Source organism: Harpia harpyja, chromosome 7 (assembly GCF_026419915.1).
Source record: "Harpia harpyja isolate bHarHar1 chromosome 7, bHarHar1 primary haplotype, whole genome shotgun sequence".
Classification (NCBI taxonomy): Eukaryota; Metazoa; Chordata; class Aves; order Accipitriformes; family Accipitridae; genus Harpia; species Harpia harpyja.
The window spans coordinates 4,630,944-4,652,588 of record NC_068946.1 but is presented as its reverse complement, the minus strand read 5'-3'; the positions used below and the strand labels follow the sequence as shown (position 1 = coordinate 4,652,588).

Here is a 21,645-nt window from a genome sequence, read left to right as displayed (position 1 = left end):
GAGCTGCTGGTATTTGCTGGGCAACTGAGAACGCTGTGCAGTGCGATGTTTGCCTTCAGAAGGAGGTAAGTGGTTTGTTGAATTTTTCGGATAGCTGTTTTCTGTGGAGAAACGTGCTAGGAATTTTATGGCAAATGGACGATGCAGGGTTGAGGTAGATGTTTGCCTGCTTTGTGTTGTAGGGCTGGTGTTCCCCTTAGGGCTGGGGGCTAGGGGAGGGCCTGGGCAGGACCCAGTTGTGAAGGAGTTTGGCCAGGCTGGAGTTGTAACTCATGTTTTGCAACTCCTTGGTATATGGACCAAGCAGATCTCTCAAAGCCTATGGTATTCTGCTGTCTTTTGTCCTCCTGCTGGGCCAACCAGCAGGAGACAATGTGATTTCAGGGTTGGCAGTGCAGTTGCAGTGCTGCAGTCCAAAGTAGTGAGTGTGCAAAAGCAGGTAATTTCTGAAAACGGCTGGTAGCTGGGCAGAGCCCTTCTTCCTGGCTAAAGCACTGAGTAGACTGGTGGAGTACCTGAAGAACTGAGACTCGCTTAAAAGTTCACTACCTTTATTAAAATGACATCGGGATGAAAGCACTTAGTGGGACTTTGCTCTGTGGAGGTTCAGGAGGGTCTCCTGTAAAAATTAGGTTTGTTAAGCATGTCGTGCGGTCACGGGTAAGGTGAATTTGGCAGAGTTGTCAGCTGCAGAACTAAAGCTGGTGTTTTATTCTGTTGATCCAACATGGTGGTAGAAAGTCCTCTGTGGTCTAAGCAGAGCCTTACACAAGTATATCCCTTACTAGAGGGTCTGCATAATTACTGGAGTCTGCAGCTGTGTGGAGCTGTGTTTGCTGGGACCAGCTTGGCCTACAGTATTTAAAAAAAAAATGCTTAATGTCTTCACCTACACAGAAAGAAATCTCAGTTTTTTGTAAGAAGCTCTGGTTACCATTCACTCTCTTTTCTCGTACTAACACTGAGCCCCAGCTATAAGCTACCTCCCGTTGTGCCAGGCGTAGAACAAGCCAGAACAGAAAGGCAGTCTCTGCTTCAAACCTCCCATGCTCTAAGACAAAAGGAACAACTCTTGGGGACAGTTTGATGTGTTAAAAGCTGTCTCAGCCTGTTTGCCTTATCTCTAGTCTTTCTTCCCTTTCCTCCCAGTGTCACCTCTGTGTTCAGTTTGCCTTCTGCAAAGGTATTCTAGCAAAGTCATGTTTTCCTGCGATCCTGCCTAATTGTGTGAGTAGACTGAGTTGAATTCAAAGCCTGTAGAATGTATGTATCAGCCCTGTGGTATCTGCTCATGTGTGGAGTTATGACTTGCTAACGCACCATTGCATACCATGATGATTTTAATTTTAAGGCCATGGAAAATCTCCTAAAAACACAAGATTGTTGGGGAAGGAAAAAAAAATCCCTTCTAGTGTGGTAATGTTTCCTTTCATGTAGATCTCCTGGTTTTAGTTTTCAGTGGCTATATCACAGTGTTCTACACTCTGTGTTTTGGAGAATCAAGTCATGTTAAGGAGTTGCTGTGCTCTTTTCCAGGAGAGGCAGTTGCATTTTAGTGGTGGATAAAACAATTCCTTCTCGTAGCTCTCTTAACGTGTTTACATATCAGAGGTGCTTTGGGCTCGATTGGGATGCAAGGCACTCTGCAAATGCAAAGATGTAATTATCCCATTTTTCTCTTCCTACTCCCTGCCTTTCTCCCTCTGCACTTCTGGCTCATCTCCTCCGCCCTTTCCTGAGCATTGTGCTGATGGCAGCGTTTATCTGCATTTGTCCTCTGTCCCTGACATCCAGTTATTGATTGGCATGATTAAAAAGAACTGATAATCACTTCACATTAATCCCATAAATGACTTAAGACACCAAAATATTTGCATAATGCATCTTAAAGGTGGCAGCTAAAAGAGGATAAGACCCAAAACTGCTTGGCACAGGAGAAATGGGCTTCCCACTCACCTGTGGGCTTGCTTAAGTAATTAGCCTTCTGCTTGCATAAGGAGGAATCTGAACTGGTTTAGCGGAGGAAGATGCAATGGGTGCTCAAAGGCTTTGAGATCTGAGCATCCTATCTCATTGCTGAGATTGGGGATGGGGGGAGCGCGCGGGGGGAGCAGCAGGGAACATGACAGCGGCTGCTGAAATGAGAGTCTGTTTTTGTCTGCTACATCTTGTGAAAATCTGGAGCCAGACACCCGCTGAAAGTACCTCTGTCTAAAGACTTTCTGTCATAAACTTATCTGATTAGCAGAGAGCTAGACGACAGATTAGCCCCTGCTTCTGCACTAGGGATGGGCTCTCTGGAGCATTTGAGCAGATCTGCTCCTGTTGCTAGTGCTGATAGCCTGTAGGTGGGGGTGCAGCAGGTGGGGAGGAGGTAAGGGGGGATAAGAGGGGGATATTTAAAGGAAGATCCTTGCTAGGTAATTCTGCAGATAATGCACCCTCCGTGTTGTCCTGCTGGTCCCAGGTGAGGACACTCTCCTCTGCACCAGTGAGTTGGTGGTCATGTGCTGTGTGTCACAGCAGCACAGAGTGGGTGCACTTGTCATGTGAGTAGAGGTTGGGAGGGAGCTGTGGATGTGGGAGGGAGGGCAATATTTCTAATATGTATAATTTTTTGTAAGTGTCTCTGGTTCTTCTGGCTGTCATCTTCCATTTAGAAAGAGGGGAGGAAGAAAAATAGCCACATTTAGCCTGGGGCAAGCACCTTGTGCTAGAAGGATGAGGGATTTAATGTATACTGCAAACAAACAAAAGGGAGACATTCCAGCATTTCCATTTAGTATCATGTATACTTTTTAGCTTGTTCTTCCTCTTCAGTGTTTGTATATCATTTATTCAGAAATATTTTGCAAGTGGATAGCGGTTTGCAAGCAAAAGCACTTGCCAGCTGAACTGCAGTATCTGCTACAGTGAATGTCTTTTTGCGTTCTCCCTCTCCGTAGAAGGGGGGGAGAAAAAAAGACTAAACTAGCCTATTTAGCAGCAATCCGGTGCAAGGATAACAGGCAAAATAACGCTGAACTGCTCTAATGCATTCTCTTTTCCCAGAAGGAAGAGAGCATTGTTTCAGGATCTGCTAGAGTGAAGAGTTGAAAATTAGTTTTGTAAATAAATCTGTACCCTCAGCTCTGAGTAGTGCCAATGTCCGGGTTTGTGGTGGGTTTCTCTCTAAAAAGAAAAACTATTATTCAAGTAAATAAAGTAGTCTTGTGTTCCAACAATGATGGAATGGAAAAACTTAGTTTTTTTAAGAATAGAAGGGTGGCAACTGATAGAAAACTATCAGTTATTTCAGTTCAAGTTTCCTATTAATTCTGGAATAGATCTGCCAATTCCTACACTTTCAGTTTTTCCATCTGAGATGTAAGTTCTGGCCCACGCAAGTTATATCTGGCAAAACTGAAATCAGGAGCTCTGGCAGCTGCAGAGTCCTTTATGGGAAATGAGAGTGCTGTTTGGGAAGTGCTTTGCACTTAGTCTCCACTCCCCAAAACTAGAGGAGGTTACCTAGGAACCTGATGGGTGGGAGGGGGAGAACCTTTCTTGAAATACAGCTATGTCAGGGGCAAACAAAAGAATCTTGCGTGCGCACACACATACACTCATACACACAAAAATCAATTATGTGGTGGCAAATGGGATTTCCTTAACTTGGTGCTTTTCTGCTCTGTTGCAGCCGTGATAACGACCTTTCCACTATCATCTCCAACCTGCATCAGAGCCGTCAGCTCGTTATGCCAGAGACCCAGAGCCGCTGTGAATTCAAGAGAAACAGCATTGACGTTGGCTTAGGAGCAGCAGGTAAGCAGCTGCAGCAGGTCCTGCTGGTTTGGGTTTGTTGACTTCCCTCCTCTCTCTTTCACTCCCTCATTTGTTCCTTTTTTCAGCAGCTGTTCTTTCTGTGGCTGTTTGTGTTACACTTTGGAGTGAGCTATATGAAGGCTTTTAATATTCTGGCTAAAGATTAACATGGAAAAGATTTCATGGAGATGTTAAAGTCCTTTTGAGATCTCAGCCCTGTGTTATTCTCAAATCTAGCAGTCTGTGTTAAACTACTGGCAAAGGAGCTTGCGCTAGCAAAGAAGTGAAATGTCCCCAGGGTTACTGTCAAGTGAAGCAGAAAGGCCTTGCAGAGAGCATGGTTTGATTTGTAATTTCATTAATCAGAGGTTCCCCGTGCTGCCTCTGCGCCTGCCAACTCCTTTGTGAGCATGATTGTTTGGTTTTGTAGTACAATCTGGGTTTTGGGGGGAAGTTCACCTGGTTTCAACTTAACATGGTGAAACCAGAAGTGCTCCTCTTGGATCCCGCACCGTGCCTCTCTGGATGTCAGTAAGGGAGCTATGGGCAAGGATGCTTTGGTGGTGGATACGCATCAGTCAACAAGCGAGGCACTGGTAATAACCTAGAGATCTGCTTCTTGTTTGCAGAATCTACAATTTACTTCTGATTATAAACAAAAGTTGAGGAAAAACTGGGAGTTATGCTAGTTTTTATACTGAGTGATCCCTGTCCTTCCAAATCAGAACTGGATCTCTCTGTGTATGTTAATGTAGGCCTTTCCTGAAAATCTGTATGTTTGTGGCTTTGTTCATATTTTCTTGGAAGTCATTCTGTTGACTACGTAACTTAACCCGGATCTGAAGGGAACATCACATCTAATACACTTTGGGAATGTCTTTGGAGAATATTCAGTAACATGACAGGGACCTGGTCTACCTTTTGCATGAGGCTTGACCCCTTTCCAGAAAGGTTCCTCCTGCCTGCAGTGAAATTTGTACTGGTGTGACTACTTTTGCAGTAGAGTGTTCAGTCCCATATATGTGTTGTGCTGAACTGGGGGATCTGTGGTATGTCTGTGAAGCAGCCTTGGGCAGCTCCCAGTCTTTGCTTTCACAGCTGAATCTCCATATCCTCTTCATTAACTGATCTCCACAGCCCCTTTTCCTACACAGCTCGAAGAGCCAAACTGGCCAGAGAGGTGTTTTTCTGTATGACCTTGCTTGAGTCTATATGTCTCAACTGACCCTGTATGTTAAAGTGGGTTTGAATGTTGTTTGCTTTACAGAGAAACTGCTGGGCTTGGTCCGTGTTGCTGAAATTCTTTGAGATCCATAGCATTCCAGAAATGTAAAGGCTGCTTTTCATTCCCATCAGCATTAAGCAGTAGAAAAGATTAGATGTAGAAGTCCTCATTCTTATTTGTTAGAATTTATGTTTGAGGTTCTCTGGTTAGCTTCTTAACTGTAAGAAACACTAAGAAATATAAATTGTAGGCTCTGCACACATGTTGTAGCAGTGAGGACAGCAGTGCTTGGCTAGGACCTCAATGAAAGTCTAAGCAATGAAAAAGGAGGTGGCTCATTCACACCAGAGGTCACCAAGCAAGTGACAGAGCTTTTCAGGACATGATAGATTTGGTGTGTCTAACAAGAGTTGACCAGCAAAAGAATATGTGGGGGGATGGTGGGGAGATTAGGTATCTAAAGGAGAGGGGCCATTGTCACATCTCCACAGGGACAATTTAACTCTGATTTTTTCCCCACTGTCTGGAGCCAGCTCACTCTACATGTTTGTTTGATTAAGGGAAGACTCATTTGCCAAAGTCTATGCAGAACCTGCAAGCTCTGACTTTAGAGCATGTGCTGAACTGGTACCTATGTCACCACCTCAGGGACGTGCAAGTCAAGGGAACAGAAACAAAATGTGCTGGGATTTGTGGCTGATGCCGATTATCGGGTTTACGTCTTGGTTCCGTTTTTTTTTTTTACTGGCAGGGGTGGGAGGGAAGTATGGTATAACTAATTGCTACGTATATAATTTTAAGAGAGTTAGTGTTGGGTTAGTCTGAAAGGTTGTTTAAACCACTTAGAACAATAAGGGAAAAAGAAATGTGTCCCCAGTTGTCCGCTGTTTGCGTTGTATGCCTTTGAGAGCAATACTGTGTATTTGGGTTATGAGAATCTCACACTCGGAAAGGCATTTGGAGATGGACAGTGCTGAATAAATTATGTTAATGCTGATATGTTTAAAAACTCCCGCATCGCTCATGACTGTAAGCTGCGGCGCTCTCAAAGTAAGTTGGAATCTGCTGTTAAAATGTTTTCTGTTGCTGGTTTAGCATTTATGGTTTGAAGTTAGGCATACAGTCCCAGCCAGTAGAGGCTGAACGCTCTGGAGGCTGCTCTGCAGCTCAAACTGCAAATTCTACATGTGCAGGGTGAGGGGTGAGTGCATACTGCTAAAACAGGATTCAGAAATGTATGTGGCTTCTTGGCTATGGCTGAGGCGAAGCGGAAGATTGAGAACAAGGGTAGCACAAATGGAAGAGATTTGCTTATTGCAGGGCCCAGGGGGTTAAGAAGAGGGTTGAAGTTGGCAGGGTTGGTTGGTTTATGATTAATTCTGTGAGAGAGTTCCTTGATTTATAGTTAAAACCAGGGTTAGAGGCAGTGCTATAGTTTCGAACAGCATGGACTGGAAAATTAGAAGTATTACTGGATCTTCAGTGGCCTTTGAAATGTAGAAACTAATGGAAAATAATGGTGTATAGTTAGTTCTGGGGCTTTTATGAGTTCTGGGAGATAGGTGAGACTAGAGTCAGGGTTCAAGCTAGAGCTGGACTGATGTTCAGGTCACAAGGGGCTGAAGAGACTGATGTATTGCTGGAACATACATGGTCTTTTGTTGGAAGAACAGCACTGATATTAATATCCTTGGAAGGGTTATGGATGATTTTTAAGTGAAAACAGGTCACTTTATGTCAATGGTGATGGTTATATTTGGGAACAGAGATACTGAAGAGCTTAGTTTGGGAGAGCAGAAGCTGAAAGACTTAGAAAATAACTGGGTCCTGAAAGCCTCGGGTAGGGTTTGGCCCTGACTAGAAAATGATTTGATAACCCACCTCAGTGGGTGTAATAACCCACAGTGGTGGGCGCTAGCCATTTGGAACAGTAGGCCTAGAGGAGGTGCAGTCTTAGGGCTTGGGACAGCTGGGACAAAAAAAGTCGCTGTATTTTGGATCTTGTGAGGCCCAAAGAGCTAGGAAGAGTCTGGAGTCAGCAAAAACAAATGGCTATGCTATCTGTTGCATCACTTAGGTGTGATTAAGACCAGTGTAGTCATTGTGACATGTTGGTAGGTTGAGCATCTACAGAAAATGGGGCTAGCAAATCTGAGAGCTGCAGTGCTTTGAAAATACACTTGTCATAAAAAATGGAAAGACTGTTATTGCTAGCCGACAGTGATAAAGGGGAAAGGGAGGTAGTTATGTTGCCAGCAAGTAAAGTTTCATCAGAAATGTTGGACAAAATGCATAATGCCTTCCACCAGTTTTCGAGTACGTTGTAGAGGTGCATGAGTCAGCTGAAACACAGAAAGGCAAATTTGCCTGAGATCATGAAGCAAATGATGACTGAACAAGAGAGCTCAGTTTCCTGCTTTGTCCTTCCTAACTTCTCTACTAGACCTCTGTGTTGCTGGTCTGCTGTGACAATATGGAATAGATGTGGATTATAGCCTACTTCTAGAGATTCAGCATATGAGAGATTTGGGGGTGGGGGTGGTGTTCCCCCCTGCTAGTGTGTGTACTGAAGCAAGACGTCTAGATAAAAATAGCTGACAGCTTAACTCGTGTTTGAAGTGTCCCCTGATACTGGACCTTTAAAGGAAATAAAGAATACCAATGGCAAAAATCTACAAAAAAAGCAAAAATCTGCTCCAACCGGTGCTTCTCAGTAAGACATCTGGAGACCCAGAACGGGCAGGTGTAACTGAGGCTTTTGCGACAACAGCAGAAGTAGGTGGCCGAGAGGCGTGTACTGATAAAATCTAATTGCCCTATCGATTGGCTTCGGAGCCACCGTCAGCTGTGGTAATGATTGAGATATTCTTATGTGTTTGATGCGTGTTAGCTGTATCTCACTGCTCTGGGCCCACTGGGGACCTTAAGGTATTACAGAGATCTCTTAATCATGGAGCAAACTTGCGTGTGTTAGGCCTGCTCTGCGGCACCACAGATTTATTACAATTACCACTGAGGCACTTGGATTTCCTTAGGTCCCAGGGGGTCCTGGGTTTTGGGAAGAGCTGCCCTGTTTGTAACTCTGAATTCTTAATTGGCCGAGGAAATCTATCTCACTGGTTTAGGATTTTACCCATCTGCACCCTCTCGCACTATTCTTCCTTCCTTCTCATCTGGGTTGACTGTTGACAGTATCATGTCCTCAGGCATTTTAAGAATAGTAAACTTCTGCTTTCTCTGCCTCTCTGTGACTGGGAGTGGAGGTGCTTGTGCTTGCAAAATAGAGCGCGCTGGTTTCCGTAGTCCCTGGATAGATGTCTGTTCACCAAATGGTAGTGCAAATTTCCAAGTGTGCAAGTGTTCATTGTTTCCAACACAGACTGAAAGAGCAGTAAATTCTTGTGGAGGATCAATGAATGTAGTGTAAAGGAAGGCCACTTGCCTCTCTGCCATCTCTGTTGTTCTTCATTGATCAAAATGATATCTAGCTCCTCTTTTGAAGTCTAGGTTGTGTCTACGCTGGGCTAATATCCAGCTGCTAGGTTTAATCTCCTCCTGCTTCTCTGGCCAGTGTTGGACCTTTTTTTTTAATTTTTTATTTATTTATTTAAACCTGGGGCTAGCTAATCCAGCTGTTGAGAGGTAACGTTGGCTCTTGGCCAGAGAGATACTCACTTTGCAGAGAAGAGAGGTGAGCTGCTTCACCTAAGTGCTGACAGTCTGCAGGACTGCAGTTGAGGGGAACATACGTAAGGCCTACCTGGAAAAATAAGCTTTGGTGATGCCCAGAGCCCCCAGGCCAGTTTACGTGGAAACGTAGGAAACGTGAATGGTGTCTTCTCTCTTGACACTGCGGACTTGATTTTCTGCTGTGTCCTCCTCTTCTGGTGGTGTTCTGCAGTGGGAGATGCTGGAGAATGCTTTCCTTGGTGCTAATTAAATTGCAGTCACGATGGGGTATAATGTGCCAAATGGAGGAAGAAAGGAAAAGTGCGTATAATGGGGTCTGTACTTCCTTAGGAATGTAGAGGCAGCCTGCATTGGTGAGATTCAGTAAGAGGCTTAACAACATCTGCAAAGGTAGAGCAAGTATGCTCAAATGCCTCAGGGGGAGCGTGCATGTGGGAGGGGAGGGCAGGCAATGAGCCTAATGAGAATATAAAAGTCGTTTCCAAATGGATCAGATAAAGGCGAGGCAGCAGACGGGGTACAGCACTGGCACTACAGAGGGGCTTACCTTGAGAGCGGATGATGGCACAAGGTGCTTTTAATCTTAATTGAGAGAGAGACACACACACAAGGATGAGCAGAGCCAGGGCTGCTTGACAAAGGCACAGTAGCAAAGCTGACGGTTTGCACATCAAACACGGATTTAGAGCCCCTTTAAGCAGCTAGCGGTGTGTCTGTAAACAAGTCCAATCCCCTCTATCCAGTTTGGCTAATGCAGACTGCCAGGGCGTACTTGGGGTGGGGGAGGACGGAGGAGGCCTTGTAGGGCTCCATGGCTCATAGAGAAAGTACGGGTGCCTTCTCCCTTGTGTCTGTGTGCTTTGCACGCTGCTTTAGGATTTGAACGAGCATTTTGCGATAGAATACTGGTCCCAAGGCTTTAAATAATTTCTCTCCTGCAAAAATCCTGTTAATTTCTCCTTTCTCTCCTCAAATACCCTCTGTTCTGCAGTGCCAGATTTCATGACTTTCCAGTTGCAGTAGGACTATTTGCATGGATAGAAGTGGAGGAATCAGGCTCACTGATGCTAGAGGAAGGTGGGTAGATCTTCCCTCTTTTCCATCTGCCCCTCGTGATTAGAAGGAGTTGGCTTGATGTCTGAATATTATCTGAGAGAGGGCACTTAATGGAGACATGGCAGAATATCAGATCTCACTCCAAACAGCAAGCAATTTGCTATGGTTCTGCATATAATACTTGGGACTGTGCATGGGTTAAAGACCTCTTCCCCAGCGATTAGAGGCTTCTTTGGCTGTGGTGTGGGAAGCAGCAGAAGGCCAGCTTTCCAATGTTGCAGAGCTCCCAGAGAGCTTGGGCTTTTTCTAGGGGTTGTTGGTGCATGTGATGGAGATGGCAAACCCTGAGAGCCTTGGCCTCAGGGCAGTGGTGTCCTCAGTGACCAGTATAGTTGCATCTCAGCCTGCAATGATTCCTATGGAAATCCCACGTGATAGGGAGAATGTGACATCTGTGTCCCTTGAGCAGTCCCACTTTAGGAGTCCTGCTGCATTGGAGGCCAAGTATGCTTGGTGCTTTTGCAGTCCTGGAAAAGCAGTGTTCATCTACATGTCTCAAAAACACCACAAAAGAGAGATCTCTCTTTTCTCTCTGCGAGGTTATTTGTTCCTCTGTATTAATGCTCCTGTCTTGTCTTTCCACTTGATGCTCTGTTGACTAAGCAGGGGAGAAGGAGAAATTTCAGGAGTGAAGTGCAAACAGATTCACATTTAAGAATTGGTCTTGAATTTTTATTGACAAGGCCGTGCTTGTAGCTCACACGCGTGGATCCGTAGCTGATCAAACTAGTTGTCCCACTGTCTTTGGGCCTATCCCTGAACAATGTGTGCCTGCCATGGAGGGCTTCCCAATCACTTCATTTGGCTTTGCACTGAGACCTAGAGCTTTCATCTGCTAAGGAGGAGTTAACATTGGGGTGAAAAAGAATTGGGATCAGGGATGTTATAGCTAATGGTTAGAGACAGAATTACAGTGAACGGTTGTTTTCTGAGCGTGTGATAATGAGCTGGGATGCAGACATGTTTTCATTTAACAAAGCCAAACAACAACAAAAAAAAGCAGAAGGCTTTATTGAACTGCTGCCTTAAATTGAGCAGAAAATCAGCACCAAATGGGTATCTAGGAGTTGTAAGCCCAGCCACCTTTGTTTACTTGTTTTACCATGAAGGACAGTTGTTTACCTAGGCAACGTGAGTGTCTAGGCTCTGTCAATGCCATTCATCCTCTTGGCTTGGATCTGGAGGACTGTCCTTTCTTCGTGCTCTATTTAAGTTAGTTTTTATTTCTTCTGAAGGCTTGCAGGGGTGGGAGGTAACCAGCATCCTTGTGTAATACAAACAGAGGTCTTGGGAGGTGAAGGAAAAATGGGAAAGCCCAACATGGAAGCATTTCCTTTTGCTGCACCCTGCAACTGCACTTGTGACGTAGGTTAGTGCATGGGATTTTGCTAGTGGGAGTGTTAAGGTTTTATTCTGGGCTTTGTCACTGCAGGAGGAGAAGGAGCTGAGGCAGTTTAGTGCCCTGTTCTTGGGAGTTCAATAAACCCTGCTCTTGGCAGCGATTTGAAGCCTGCTTCTGGCAGGAGGGTTCTTGTAGGATGGTTCTACAAACACCTTTGGGAAGGTCAGTGGTGTGTTTCAAAGTGTATCTCCCTCACTTTTAGGAAAGGAGTGCCACAGCTGGACAGGGCTCACCATGGCAGCTTCAGTAGCTTGGCCTCCTCTGTGCCTGGCGTGAACAGGGCAGACTGGCCATAGTCAGGACAATGAGTCCGTCACTCTCTGGCAGTTGGATCGGCCACCAAACTCATGGCCAGTACACATTGCAGCTTCGAAACTGAAATAAACACTGACTCTTTCTTCCTTTCCTTGCAGCTCTAGGAGGAGCAAGATTATCCTGCTTCCAAAAATAACCTCTTCCCCGCCCCCTGCTTCCACCTCCTTTCTCAGGTGCCTTACAGGCAGCTAGTAAAGACCTGAAAACAAATCACTGGTGCAGTGACATCTCACTGATGTTATATATAGAAATCCAGTACAGATTGTAATGTGGCACCTGACTTGTCCACTCTTGTTTGCTGCTGGGTGGAAGCGCAGGGAGAGAAGGCAGTGAGTCGCTGCTCCTGACCCTGCCACAGGTCAAGCTGATGCTTCAGAGCTGGGGTTTTGACACTCTTCCTGCTCCAGTGGGTGTGTGTATCTCTCTGTCATCAGGTTTGGATGCTGTGGGTTTACTCTTGCAAAGCCTAGCCTTCTGCTCTTGCTGCGCAGCAGGGGTAACGCTGTCCCCCCACAAACTCCCCATAGCTGTGTGTCTGAAAAGCTTGTGTTGTGATTAGATGCCCAGGTAGCAGGCACTGAGCTGCTGCTCCACTCCTCGTTTCTTTCAAGCTATCAGCAAGGTGCTCTATGGCTCGCAGCTTCGTGAGGTCTCTGGTGAAAGCGAGGGAGAAGTCCTGCTGAAGAGAAAGGGGTGCAGGTCTGTGTGTGGGGGAGATATGTGTTGGAGGAGACACGTGAAAATACTGAACCAGCCTTTTGGATTGATAGCCTTGAGAGAAGTCCACCAGGAAAACAGACCTGACCGCCATGAGCACGGTGCATTTAGAGCCCCAGGGCAGGCAACCTGTCAGGCTAGTGTGTGACCATGACTGCCTTTTCTTGAAGCCCTACCAGGTCAGTCCCTGCCTTATAGCACTGCTCCAACACGTGTATCCTTTGGCAAAACTGGCCTGCCCTGCGCTGATCTAGGGTAAATGGGAAAGACGACGATAACCATTACTACAGTTTGTGAAAGGTCATGCGTTGGTTTGGGTTTTTTACCTCCTGCTCTCTCTGCATATAGAGGTAAGCCCAGGTTTCCCCACAGGGACACAGTAAAGACCCTCAACTCCTTTCCCTCTGCTAAGCATGTCTGATGACTTTCTACGGCTATTAGCCTCTTCAGTGCAAATCAAGGAGATGGGTGGGCATTCTCAAGGGTTAAGTTGCATGTATATCACTGTGGGGAACAGACTCGTAAATTAAACTGGAATCTGTCCTGATGATGCCCTCTCCCCAGATGCAAGCTTGTGGTTTCAGACCTGGTCGGGGGAGTCAGCAGTGCTGCATGCTTTATGTCAGATATGAACAGACCTGGGAGGAGCTGTCCTAGGATGAAGGGCTGCGGGTTGGAAAGATTTTATTAACGATTTGCTGCGAGCAAGAAGAGGGTCAACTGCCTATTTCGTTAATTTTTCAGTTCTGCATAGTCTTTTTGTTCCCAATCCCTTTTATTCCCTTTGCTCTTCTCCCCTTTACTGCTCTTTTCCCTCCTCCTTGCATTTCTTTGGTTCTCAAACCCTTTCCCCCCCCCCTTCCTTTCCTATTCTTAATCCCCATCTCACACGTGCACCCTTCTTCCTTTCCATTTCTCTTCCTCTCTTTAGTTCCCTTGTCCTCCTCCCTGTTCTCCCTTCCCCACCCTCCCTCCATCTCCCAACTCCTCGGGAAGAAGACAATTTGAAGGCTTTCCGCTCTGCTCTCAGCCGAGAGGCTCCTTCCCTCGAGCCAATCAATGGCAGCCTTTCAGCCCCAGTGGGGCTTGGCAAACATTAGATCAATAAGTTATTAGCACCATTCTGTCAGCTGTAATGTGGAGATTGATCGGGGCCGGGGCTCCTGCATGCTGCCTGGCACTTCCCCAGCCTGATAAAGATGACAGATTAAGGGAATAAGAAAAAGGAATTAAGGAGTCTGGCTGTCAAAGCTGTCACGGACTGGAGGAGCGCTGTTTTTTTCAGGGGCTGAATGAGTGCAATTGGACATTTAAATGGTGCTAAGGGTACAGCACCACCAGCAGCTCTGTTGGAAATCACTATCTTCACCGTTCACTTTTCTAAAGAAAAGCTGGGAGGCTTGTAGAAGGAGCAGCCAGAGGAGGTGGAGTAGCTGTCCTGGGTGTTGGAGGGAATACCAGGTTGCTGGCACAGACCACACGCAGAAGATTCGGCACCTAGGAGCCCACAGGGAAATGCGACTGCTGTCCCTGCCACATTGCCTTACCCGCCTTTTGGCATGGTGGGATGTTGGGTGGCATTCCCCAGGACTGCTGGAGGTATCTGTGTCAGAAGAATAATGCCAGTTTTTATAGCTTTTTATCACAGATATATAAATTGAGGCCAAACGACCTTTGCCCGAGGGGTTTGTGGTCCCTCAAGGAAAACCTGATCCTTATTGGAACTGTGCTTAAGTCTTCTGATTTAACAAGCTTCCACCTTCTCCTGTCTTACCCACTAGAAAGTGCTCCTTTCTAGAGCTAGAAAGTGAGTCTCCAAAAGGCCTGGACTTCCAGCCCACCCTCCCAGCCTCATTCTTTAAATCTTTTCTGGAAGAGAGTGGGGATTCACAAGTTTGCAATTGCTAAAAAGCCTCTCTGCAGCGTATAAAATTAATTCAGATCTCTCTCTTAAGTGCAGTATATCCTCGCCATGAGTGTTTTTCATACTATGAATATTTACCACCTTTCTATGGCTTGGTGCATGCTGTAAAAATGAATTTTGTAAGAACATGGGAGACAAGGGGATGCTGGTACACCTTCTCTAGTAAACAGCCTCATTACAGGCAGGAGGATGGCTCCAGCATGACCTGCACCTCCCTCTGTTTCACTCCTTGGGAACTGAAATACTGGACAGTCCTTTTAGGTGCTTAGCTCCAGCTAGGCAAATCGAGCGAGCACAAGGAGGTGGGAGGTAGCAGGATACTGTTTGCATGGTAGGAGGAAAGGCAGATGGCCTGGTGGTAAGAGCTGAGAAAGGCGATGCAGGCTGCTCCTCGTGCCTAGGAAAGGATGGCTGATATGTTACACATTGGGAATCCTTCTACTCAACTACTGTCTTGTTGCGTGCTCCCGCAGCTTTCATATATGCTGCGCTTAACTCGCATTTAGGAAGGGGTTAGTGACACTAGGCCTACCTTTGGGGTGCTATTTTCTGTGCAATCCATTGAGATCAGTGGGTGATGGTCACCGACTCTTGCCTGTTGGAGTCCTTCTCTGCTATTGAGAGGAGTGACTGCACAACCAGTCTGCCAAAGTTAAGTTCTCTCAAAGTGAGCGGGAAAGAGAAAAGCCTTTGGTTACTTGATAGTGCATCCTCCTTGCTTTGTAGTAAGAGACTATTAGGCTGTCCCATTCCTCCCTCCTCTTTGTTACCTGTTTTTCTTCCTGTTTCCAAGAGCCTCTTGTCACAGGGAACTTGAAGCGTGACGCTTAGGGAACGTTTGGAGATACCTTCTTCTAGGCTAGGGACAGTCCTGAGCCTGGAGTGTCCAGCTTGCTCTGCTGCTTGTACTATTTGTACTGTTAAGACTGGTGCAGCAGCTAGCAAAAGGATGCTTCCTGCCCTGGAGAGCTTGCAGTCTGAATCTAAATGACAATCAACAAATAGATACAGATGTGGAGACATAAAGGAACAACGAGATAACCCGGTACAATAGCTGAGGTTTGAAGCCTGGTGCCTGACATGTCCCTAAAGCCATTAAGCTGACCGGCTGGGAGTAGGATGCCGCTTTTATTTTGCAGCTGGTTCAACATCCCCTTTGCGGAGATCCAGCAATATTTCCCCCTTCCTTGCTAGAACTGACTCTGCCCCATGAGCTGGCATGCACTTGTATTGTTCTAGGATCCCAAGTCCCAGAAACCCACTGCTTCCCTTCCCCCAGCTTCCCCAATAATTTTTTTTTTCCATTCTTGTTGCCCTCAGTGAAATTATGGTCCGTTATTCCCATGACCTTGTGCTTCACTCTCCCTTTGTTCCATTGATTCCTGCTGGCAAGGGATGGGGCCGATGTGCAGCCAGATTCCACGCTGCTGTGTGCAGCCTACTGCGTGGCCCCTTGTCCGCCAGCCTTTGTTGAGAGCAGCTCTGGGCCTGCTGGGACTCGGCAAGCTGGTGCAGCTTCTTACAAAGGCACAAGCCCATCGCTGGGCAAGTAAGTCTCCAGGGTCCCTGCAAACCTGTCACATTCGGCACAGGAACAGACTGAGCAGCAGGGCTGGAGCACCAGAGTTGTTTGAGCAGAGCAGCTCCTCTGGTGGTAGCCTGTTTGTGCCAAAGGAAAGGGGAGAGCTGAATAAACTGAGATGCTGCCAAGACATTTCAGACTGGTCAGTGGGAATTGTCATCTCCAGGGTTTAAGTTTGATGGCGGAGTTAAGAGCAAGGGAGGATGTTTTCCTCTTGTTTTCCTCCTCTTAAAATAATGTGAAAGGAGGTGAAAAAAGGACTCTCTTCTCGTTAGATGCTGGCTATCTGAGCCTGGGTGATTTCCCATGTAAGTTGGCTCAGTTCTTTGTTTACTCAGGACTTCTGGGTCCAAGAAGCTTTCAGAGCAAACCCAATGATATGGATAGGGAGCGTGAGATAGGTCTTGATCTCTTCCCCTTGTTCTGTAGCATAACACAGTGCAGAAAAACTTGGTGCGGCCCTCAGCTGTAATTGGGAGTCTCTCTCTAGTCCACCCATTTAACAACACTGGGAGGGCAAAAATTTTGTGACTACCTCATGATTGTTCATTTCCCTTCTCCAGGTCAAACCCTGTGCTTAGTCACTGGGACATGGGCTCAGTTCTCACCCCGCCGTTGATGCGCGTGTGTCCTTGGTGCAACTTCTCTGCTGCAGATTCCCTTGTAAAGAGTGGAGATAAAGTCCCTCCCTCTTTGGGGAAGCCTAGAGATAGGTTTGTCTAATCTTTCCAGCTGACTTAGGCTCTCAAGTCCTCTCTTCAAAGCTGATAATGAGTCTTGGGATTGTTAGAGGTGTTGGCGAACATGACTGTTTAGTCACCCAGCTCTGCTGGGTGCTGGGAGGCTGAGGATTAGAGGCAGTGCAGGGGTGCAAAGCACTGTTACTTCCAGGTGACATTTACACCCATGGCCTCTAATCAGTGTGTCTCGGGTCCAAAGAGGGCTGTGATTAGGTAAAACCCACATTGCCCAGGCTTCCACACAAGCTCGTTTTATGGTATCACACCCACATCCTTTCTCTTTATGGTTGCAAAGTCAGAAGTGCTGTCCTCCTCCAGCTGACCTACTTTCCTGGCCTGTCTATTCATGTTTCGCTGTAGAAATGCGGAAGGTGAGTGCTGGACTTCGTCTTCCCATGAAAGGGGGAGGAAAAAACCACTTTCATTTCTAGATCTTTGGGGAAAATATTTGACTTTGTTTCCAAAAACCTCTCTGGATCACTTTCTGCGCTGCCTTGTCGGACTAGCAGGAGCCTCGAATGTAATGCAGGATCGGGCGACCTGGATGGGAGACCTGGGGGGGTGGGGGTTGTGTGGTCAGGGCTGTGTTGCGCTGGTGGCACTAAGTGATCAGTATGCTTGCGGCTTCCTCTAGCACTCCTTACTTGTATTATTGCCTGGCCTATCTTCATAACATTACAGTTCTACTGATAATGTCTTTCATTTTCAGCTTTAATATTAAAAAACTGCCCTGATTTGGCTTCTTTCAACTGAAATGCTTTGTAGACGGCAGGAAAGAGGAGGCAAAAGCAGGGATTTGGGGAACAAAAAAAAAGAAGGAAAAAAAAAAAGCCCCCACAACCATCCCTGCCCATCCTCTGTCTAAGGTGGAGTGTTGTCTTCTGCAGGTGCATGGGCTGAGCAAACAGCTATCATTTGGCTTTTTGGTCAATCAGTAGCAATGTACTTTAAATGCACAACCTGTCTTTGTGAGGGTGGTAAGACATCCAGAAGCTACACTGCAAACTCATTTGCAAAACATATTTGGTTTTGCTGCTGCAGTCAGAGGGAGATGGACTGTGGATGCTCCCATCCCGTTGCCTTCAACCACTGTCCTGGCTCTGTGTGTGTGAGTGCAAAGAATGTTTGGATGAATGGCATGTGGACATAAAGAGATGACTTTAGAGTATAGGGTCCTGTAAAAGGGCGCATGTTTAGCAGGTGTAAGTGGTATGACAAAGCTGTGCATATGGCTGAAGTTGTAAAGAGGAAAGAATTGGTGCTCTAATACAAATACATTGTTGTTTAGGTTGTACCCCAGAATCTGTGAGTTTACTAAGTAACTAATGAAAACGTGACCTGCCTCTTCCCTGCTTTGCAGCTAAGAAAGCTAAGAGAGGGGTATGACTTCTTATAACACTGGGCTGGAATTCGAAAGGTTGCAGTTCAGTCTTGTGCTCTGCTACTGACTCGGTAAATGTGGGGCAGATTGTTAGATCTTTGTGCCTCCATACTGGCTACTGATGATAATTATTCCTTTTTCCTTGCTCACTGTATATCTTGTTGATTTAGTTCCCACATTTCTGGGGACCGAGGCAGTCTCTGACACATCCCAGGACTTTGCCTTAAATGAAGAAGAAAAAAAAAAAAAAAAAAAAAAGAGGAAAATTTTCATTCTGTGATCTAACTGACTGCCATAAAAACTGCTGGGGGGCAACCTAAATACAAACTCAGTGTGTGGGATTTAGTGCTTTGGTACAACGTGAACCTGAGATGCTGGAAGGAGAATGCTGCAGATCATTCTAGAGATTAATACATTCATGTGGGATCTCTCTGGAGGGCCAAGTTCAAATCTTGACTGCAAGACATCCAGGACCTTTCCCTGTGGCATGCCGCCGACGGCAGACTGTTACACCCGACTGTTCATGCAGCTGCCAGCTCGCTTGCGTGTGTGCCGAGAAGTGGGTGGGCAGTTTTGGAGACTGGTGGGGCCTGGGTCTGATGGAGTTGGTGCTGCTTTAGAGTTACTGCACGATCTCGGTCTTCCCCTGCACAAGTGCAGCTGGTTGGGAGGGAGATGGGACTTGCAACCTGTCCTGCTGACGTGTCTGGGAATAGCAGGGCATGGCGCTAGTCAGAGCGAATGTCTGCTGGCAGATGGGCGCACGGGGGTGGGAGTGGAATAGCAAGAGAGAAAGAGTGATGGGAGGGTAATGAGGTGCCTTGGCAGAGTTGTGAAATGAAGGAATCTTTACTGCTCATATTCTAACTGCTGTCGCATGTAACTGGTGCTTCTGTCACCAGTTCTTCCATGGAGTCTCTTCTGCCTGAAGTACATAAGAACAAGCCCTGTTGGGTTTTGCTGCCTCCTGTCCAGGCTGGGAGGGGTGAGCAGAGCGACGGGACTTTTGTTGTTTCAAAGCCACAAATCCCGGATGAGAACACTTCTGAGGAGGATATATGATCTTGGCCTCCAGCGCTGAGGGTTTGCAGCATCAGACTAACATTTCCAGGAAAATCAACATGAAGAATGAAGCGTTCCGTGGGGAGGGAGCTTGTGACTCTATTTGTGCTGTGTGGCCAGGTACTTCCTACCTTCGACGGTGGCTTGGCAAGCTAATACTGTCTGTGGTTTTGGAGAAGTTACTTAAAGGGTAAACTGAGGCAGGAGGATTGATAAAATTCAAATTATATTGAAGGGCTGATTCAACACCTGGGATATGAAGTGCTGAGAAAACTGAAGCACTGCCGTCACTGGCTGACTCTATCCTTTCCCATCTGCTTTCCAATTGCCACTGTTTCATTGTATTTACTTTGCTTTTGGTTGTGGATGGTTGCAAGCCTCTGCAGTTGTCTCCGAGTGCCAGTTTTGTTAACAGCCTGGGTGACAGGGTCATGGCAAGATAAGATCGGAGGCAGCTTGTGCTCTTTAAAACCTTGAAATGCCACTTGTAACTTTGCAGAGTTCCAGAATTGCTCTTTGGATAAAGGCATTGCCTGGCAGGCTCTGCCCTCGGCACGTTAACTGTCTGCTCTCGGCACTGCTCAGCCTGTGGCAGCCACAGATCTGTGCTCTGGATCTCTTGATAAATACAATGCCAAGGCAGGGACCTGGGCTCGCTTAGCTGAATTCAAAGTAACGTGGAGTGATTCTGAGTATGAGGGACAGTCGCTTGGCTTAAAATGTCCCCTGGAACATAAATAATTTTGTTGTTCTTATAAATAGCACCAAGGGGCTTTGTAACCTTTCTTAACCAACACACTTTGGGCAAATTGCAGAAGCTTTGCATGCATGTTGATTCACAGGCAGATGCAACGTATACTCATTCAAATATGGTGCTTGTTTGTGAGATTTTTTTTTTTTTTTCTTTTAAGATGCTGCATCTTTAACAAGCCCTTGATAGATGAGAATTTGATGCTTGCAGTGACAAACAGTCTCTTCCTTCCTGCCCATATGCAACATCATGCTTTCAGTTTCCCCAGCATTATTATGGGAGGATATTGATTTTAAATCTGTTCGGGGACGCTGTAATTGTATATTAGATATTTTGTGTTGGTTTGTAGGGCTGCAGTAATGCAAAAGGCTTGAGTGTTTCCGTACAATCTAGAGGGGGAAGATTGCTAAGGACCTTGAGGTTTTGAAGGAGGAGGGGGGGGAGGGGGGGGGGGAAGAGAGAGATTGAGAGAGAGAGAGAGAGAGAGAGAGAGAGATACTGTGGTAGGAAGATTCAGAGATCTGTTGTGCTTTTTTTTTTGTGTGTTGTTTTTTTCCTCCCCTTTCTCTCCCCCAGTTGCTTTGCATCAGGGCATGAAAGGAGTGGAAACACCAGGGGGACAAAAGGCAACAGAACAAATGATGAAACTCAGTAAGGAAATCAACTGGATTCAGAATTTATAGCTTTAAAACGTTGCATTGATCAGTGTGTGAATAGTCATTATGTGCTTTTGGACTGCGTGATTAGGAAAGCAGATCAAGGCTCTCAAGATGATGATCTTTCTTACTTTCATTTTTTTTCCTCTGCTTGTAATGTATGTGTGCGTGTGTGTGTCTGTGTGTGTGTGTGTAAGAGAAGCAAAATACCAAAGTCTCTCTGGTTGCTTCTGCAAAGAGGAAAGTACAACCTTATCTGATACTCAGGTTTCTCATCTCTCTTCTAGATGAAATTTTAGGCAAGAGAAGAGTATGTTCTCCCAACAGCAGCAGTGAGTGTCCTTTAGAAAGCAAGAAAGCCAGAAGTGAGTCCCCAAAGGGTAAGTGCTGCTTCTCCCTCCCCCATCCCCTTCCCCTTTCTTCTCCTTTCTTAAGAGTGGAACTTAATTGAAATTAAGGAGGGAGGGAAGGGAGGGTTGCAAGAGGCTGTGGTGTGGGAGCTGTTAAGTATCCGGCACTGAGGGTGCATGAAGGAGGCTACCAGTGCACCGTGCTTTCTTTATCTAATCGGAGGGAAGCTTGCAGTGTGAGAAGGGGATTGCCTCTTAATTAGAATAATTGCTTTATGATTAAAAAAGGCAAGCTGCAGCTTTTGAGGTGGATTTTAGGGGTGTTTCTACTTTTCAGGCAGAATGTCTTGATTACATGTTTAATATAAAAGATACACACAGGCTTATCATGCTGGCATCTGTTCCTTTAAAGGGAAAAAAAGGAGCCTAGCAGGGAGAAGAGGGCTGCCTAGTTCTTTCTTATGCATTTATGGCACTGTTCCTATAGAGATGGAATCTGCAGAAGGTTTCTCTTTATAGGGATTTTTTTTTTTTTTTTTAATCTCCTGATTTGTCTTAAGGTTCTTTCCTATAAACATGATTTTTAAACTTTCTTTATGACTGGTAAAGTGGAATGGGTAATGGAGCCTGCAGTTAATGAGTTTGTCTCAAGGTTGCTTAAATGAGGTTTTGCAGGCCGTTCACTTAAAGGCTTTGTTGTTAAGTTCAAACTAATTAGCTGTCAGTAATACCCATCTTGATCACTGTGCCTAACTGCAGTCTTTGGCCACTAAAAAAAATAAAAAAATAAAAGCAGACTAGCTGTCTGAAGCTAGATCCTGTTTCATGGGTTTGGAGTCCAGCAGCTGAGACTCTCCAAGGTGTATATTCTCAATAACCAATTCAGGGAATCTCAAGGGGGACTTTTTGTAGCAGTTTGTCCTGAAGCCT

At 46.0% G+C, this 21,645-nt stretch overlaps 1 protein-coding gene across 4 annotated transcripts in view; it reads left to right on the top strand.

Annotated features, from left to right (window-relative positions):
* The window catches only part of SAMD11 (sterile alpha motif domain containing 11), a 125,180-nt gene that overhangs the window by 64,657 nt on the left and 38,878 nt on the right, over positions 1-21,645 (top strand). For all 4 annotated transcript variants that reach the window (XM_052792889.1, XM_052792892.1, XM_052792890.1 and 1 more), the window contains 2 exons: positions 3,680-3,804; positions 20,653-20,745. In XM_052792889.1, coding sequence (XP_052648849.1) covers positions 3,680-3,804; positions 20,653-20,745 — 218 coding nt within the window. The remainder of the gene's footprint in view (positions 1-3,679; positions 3,805-20,652; positions 20,746-21,645) is intronic.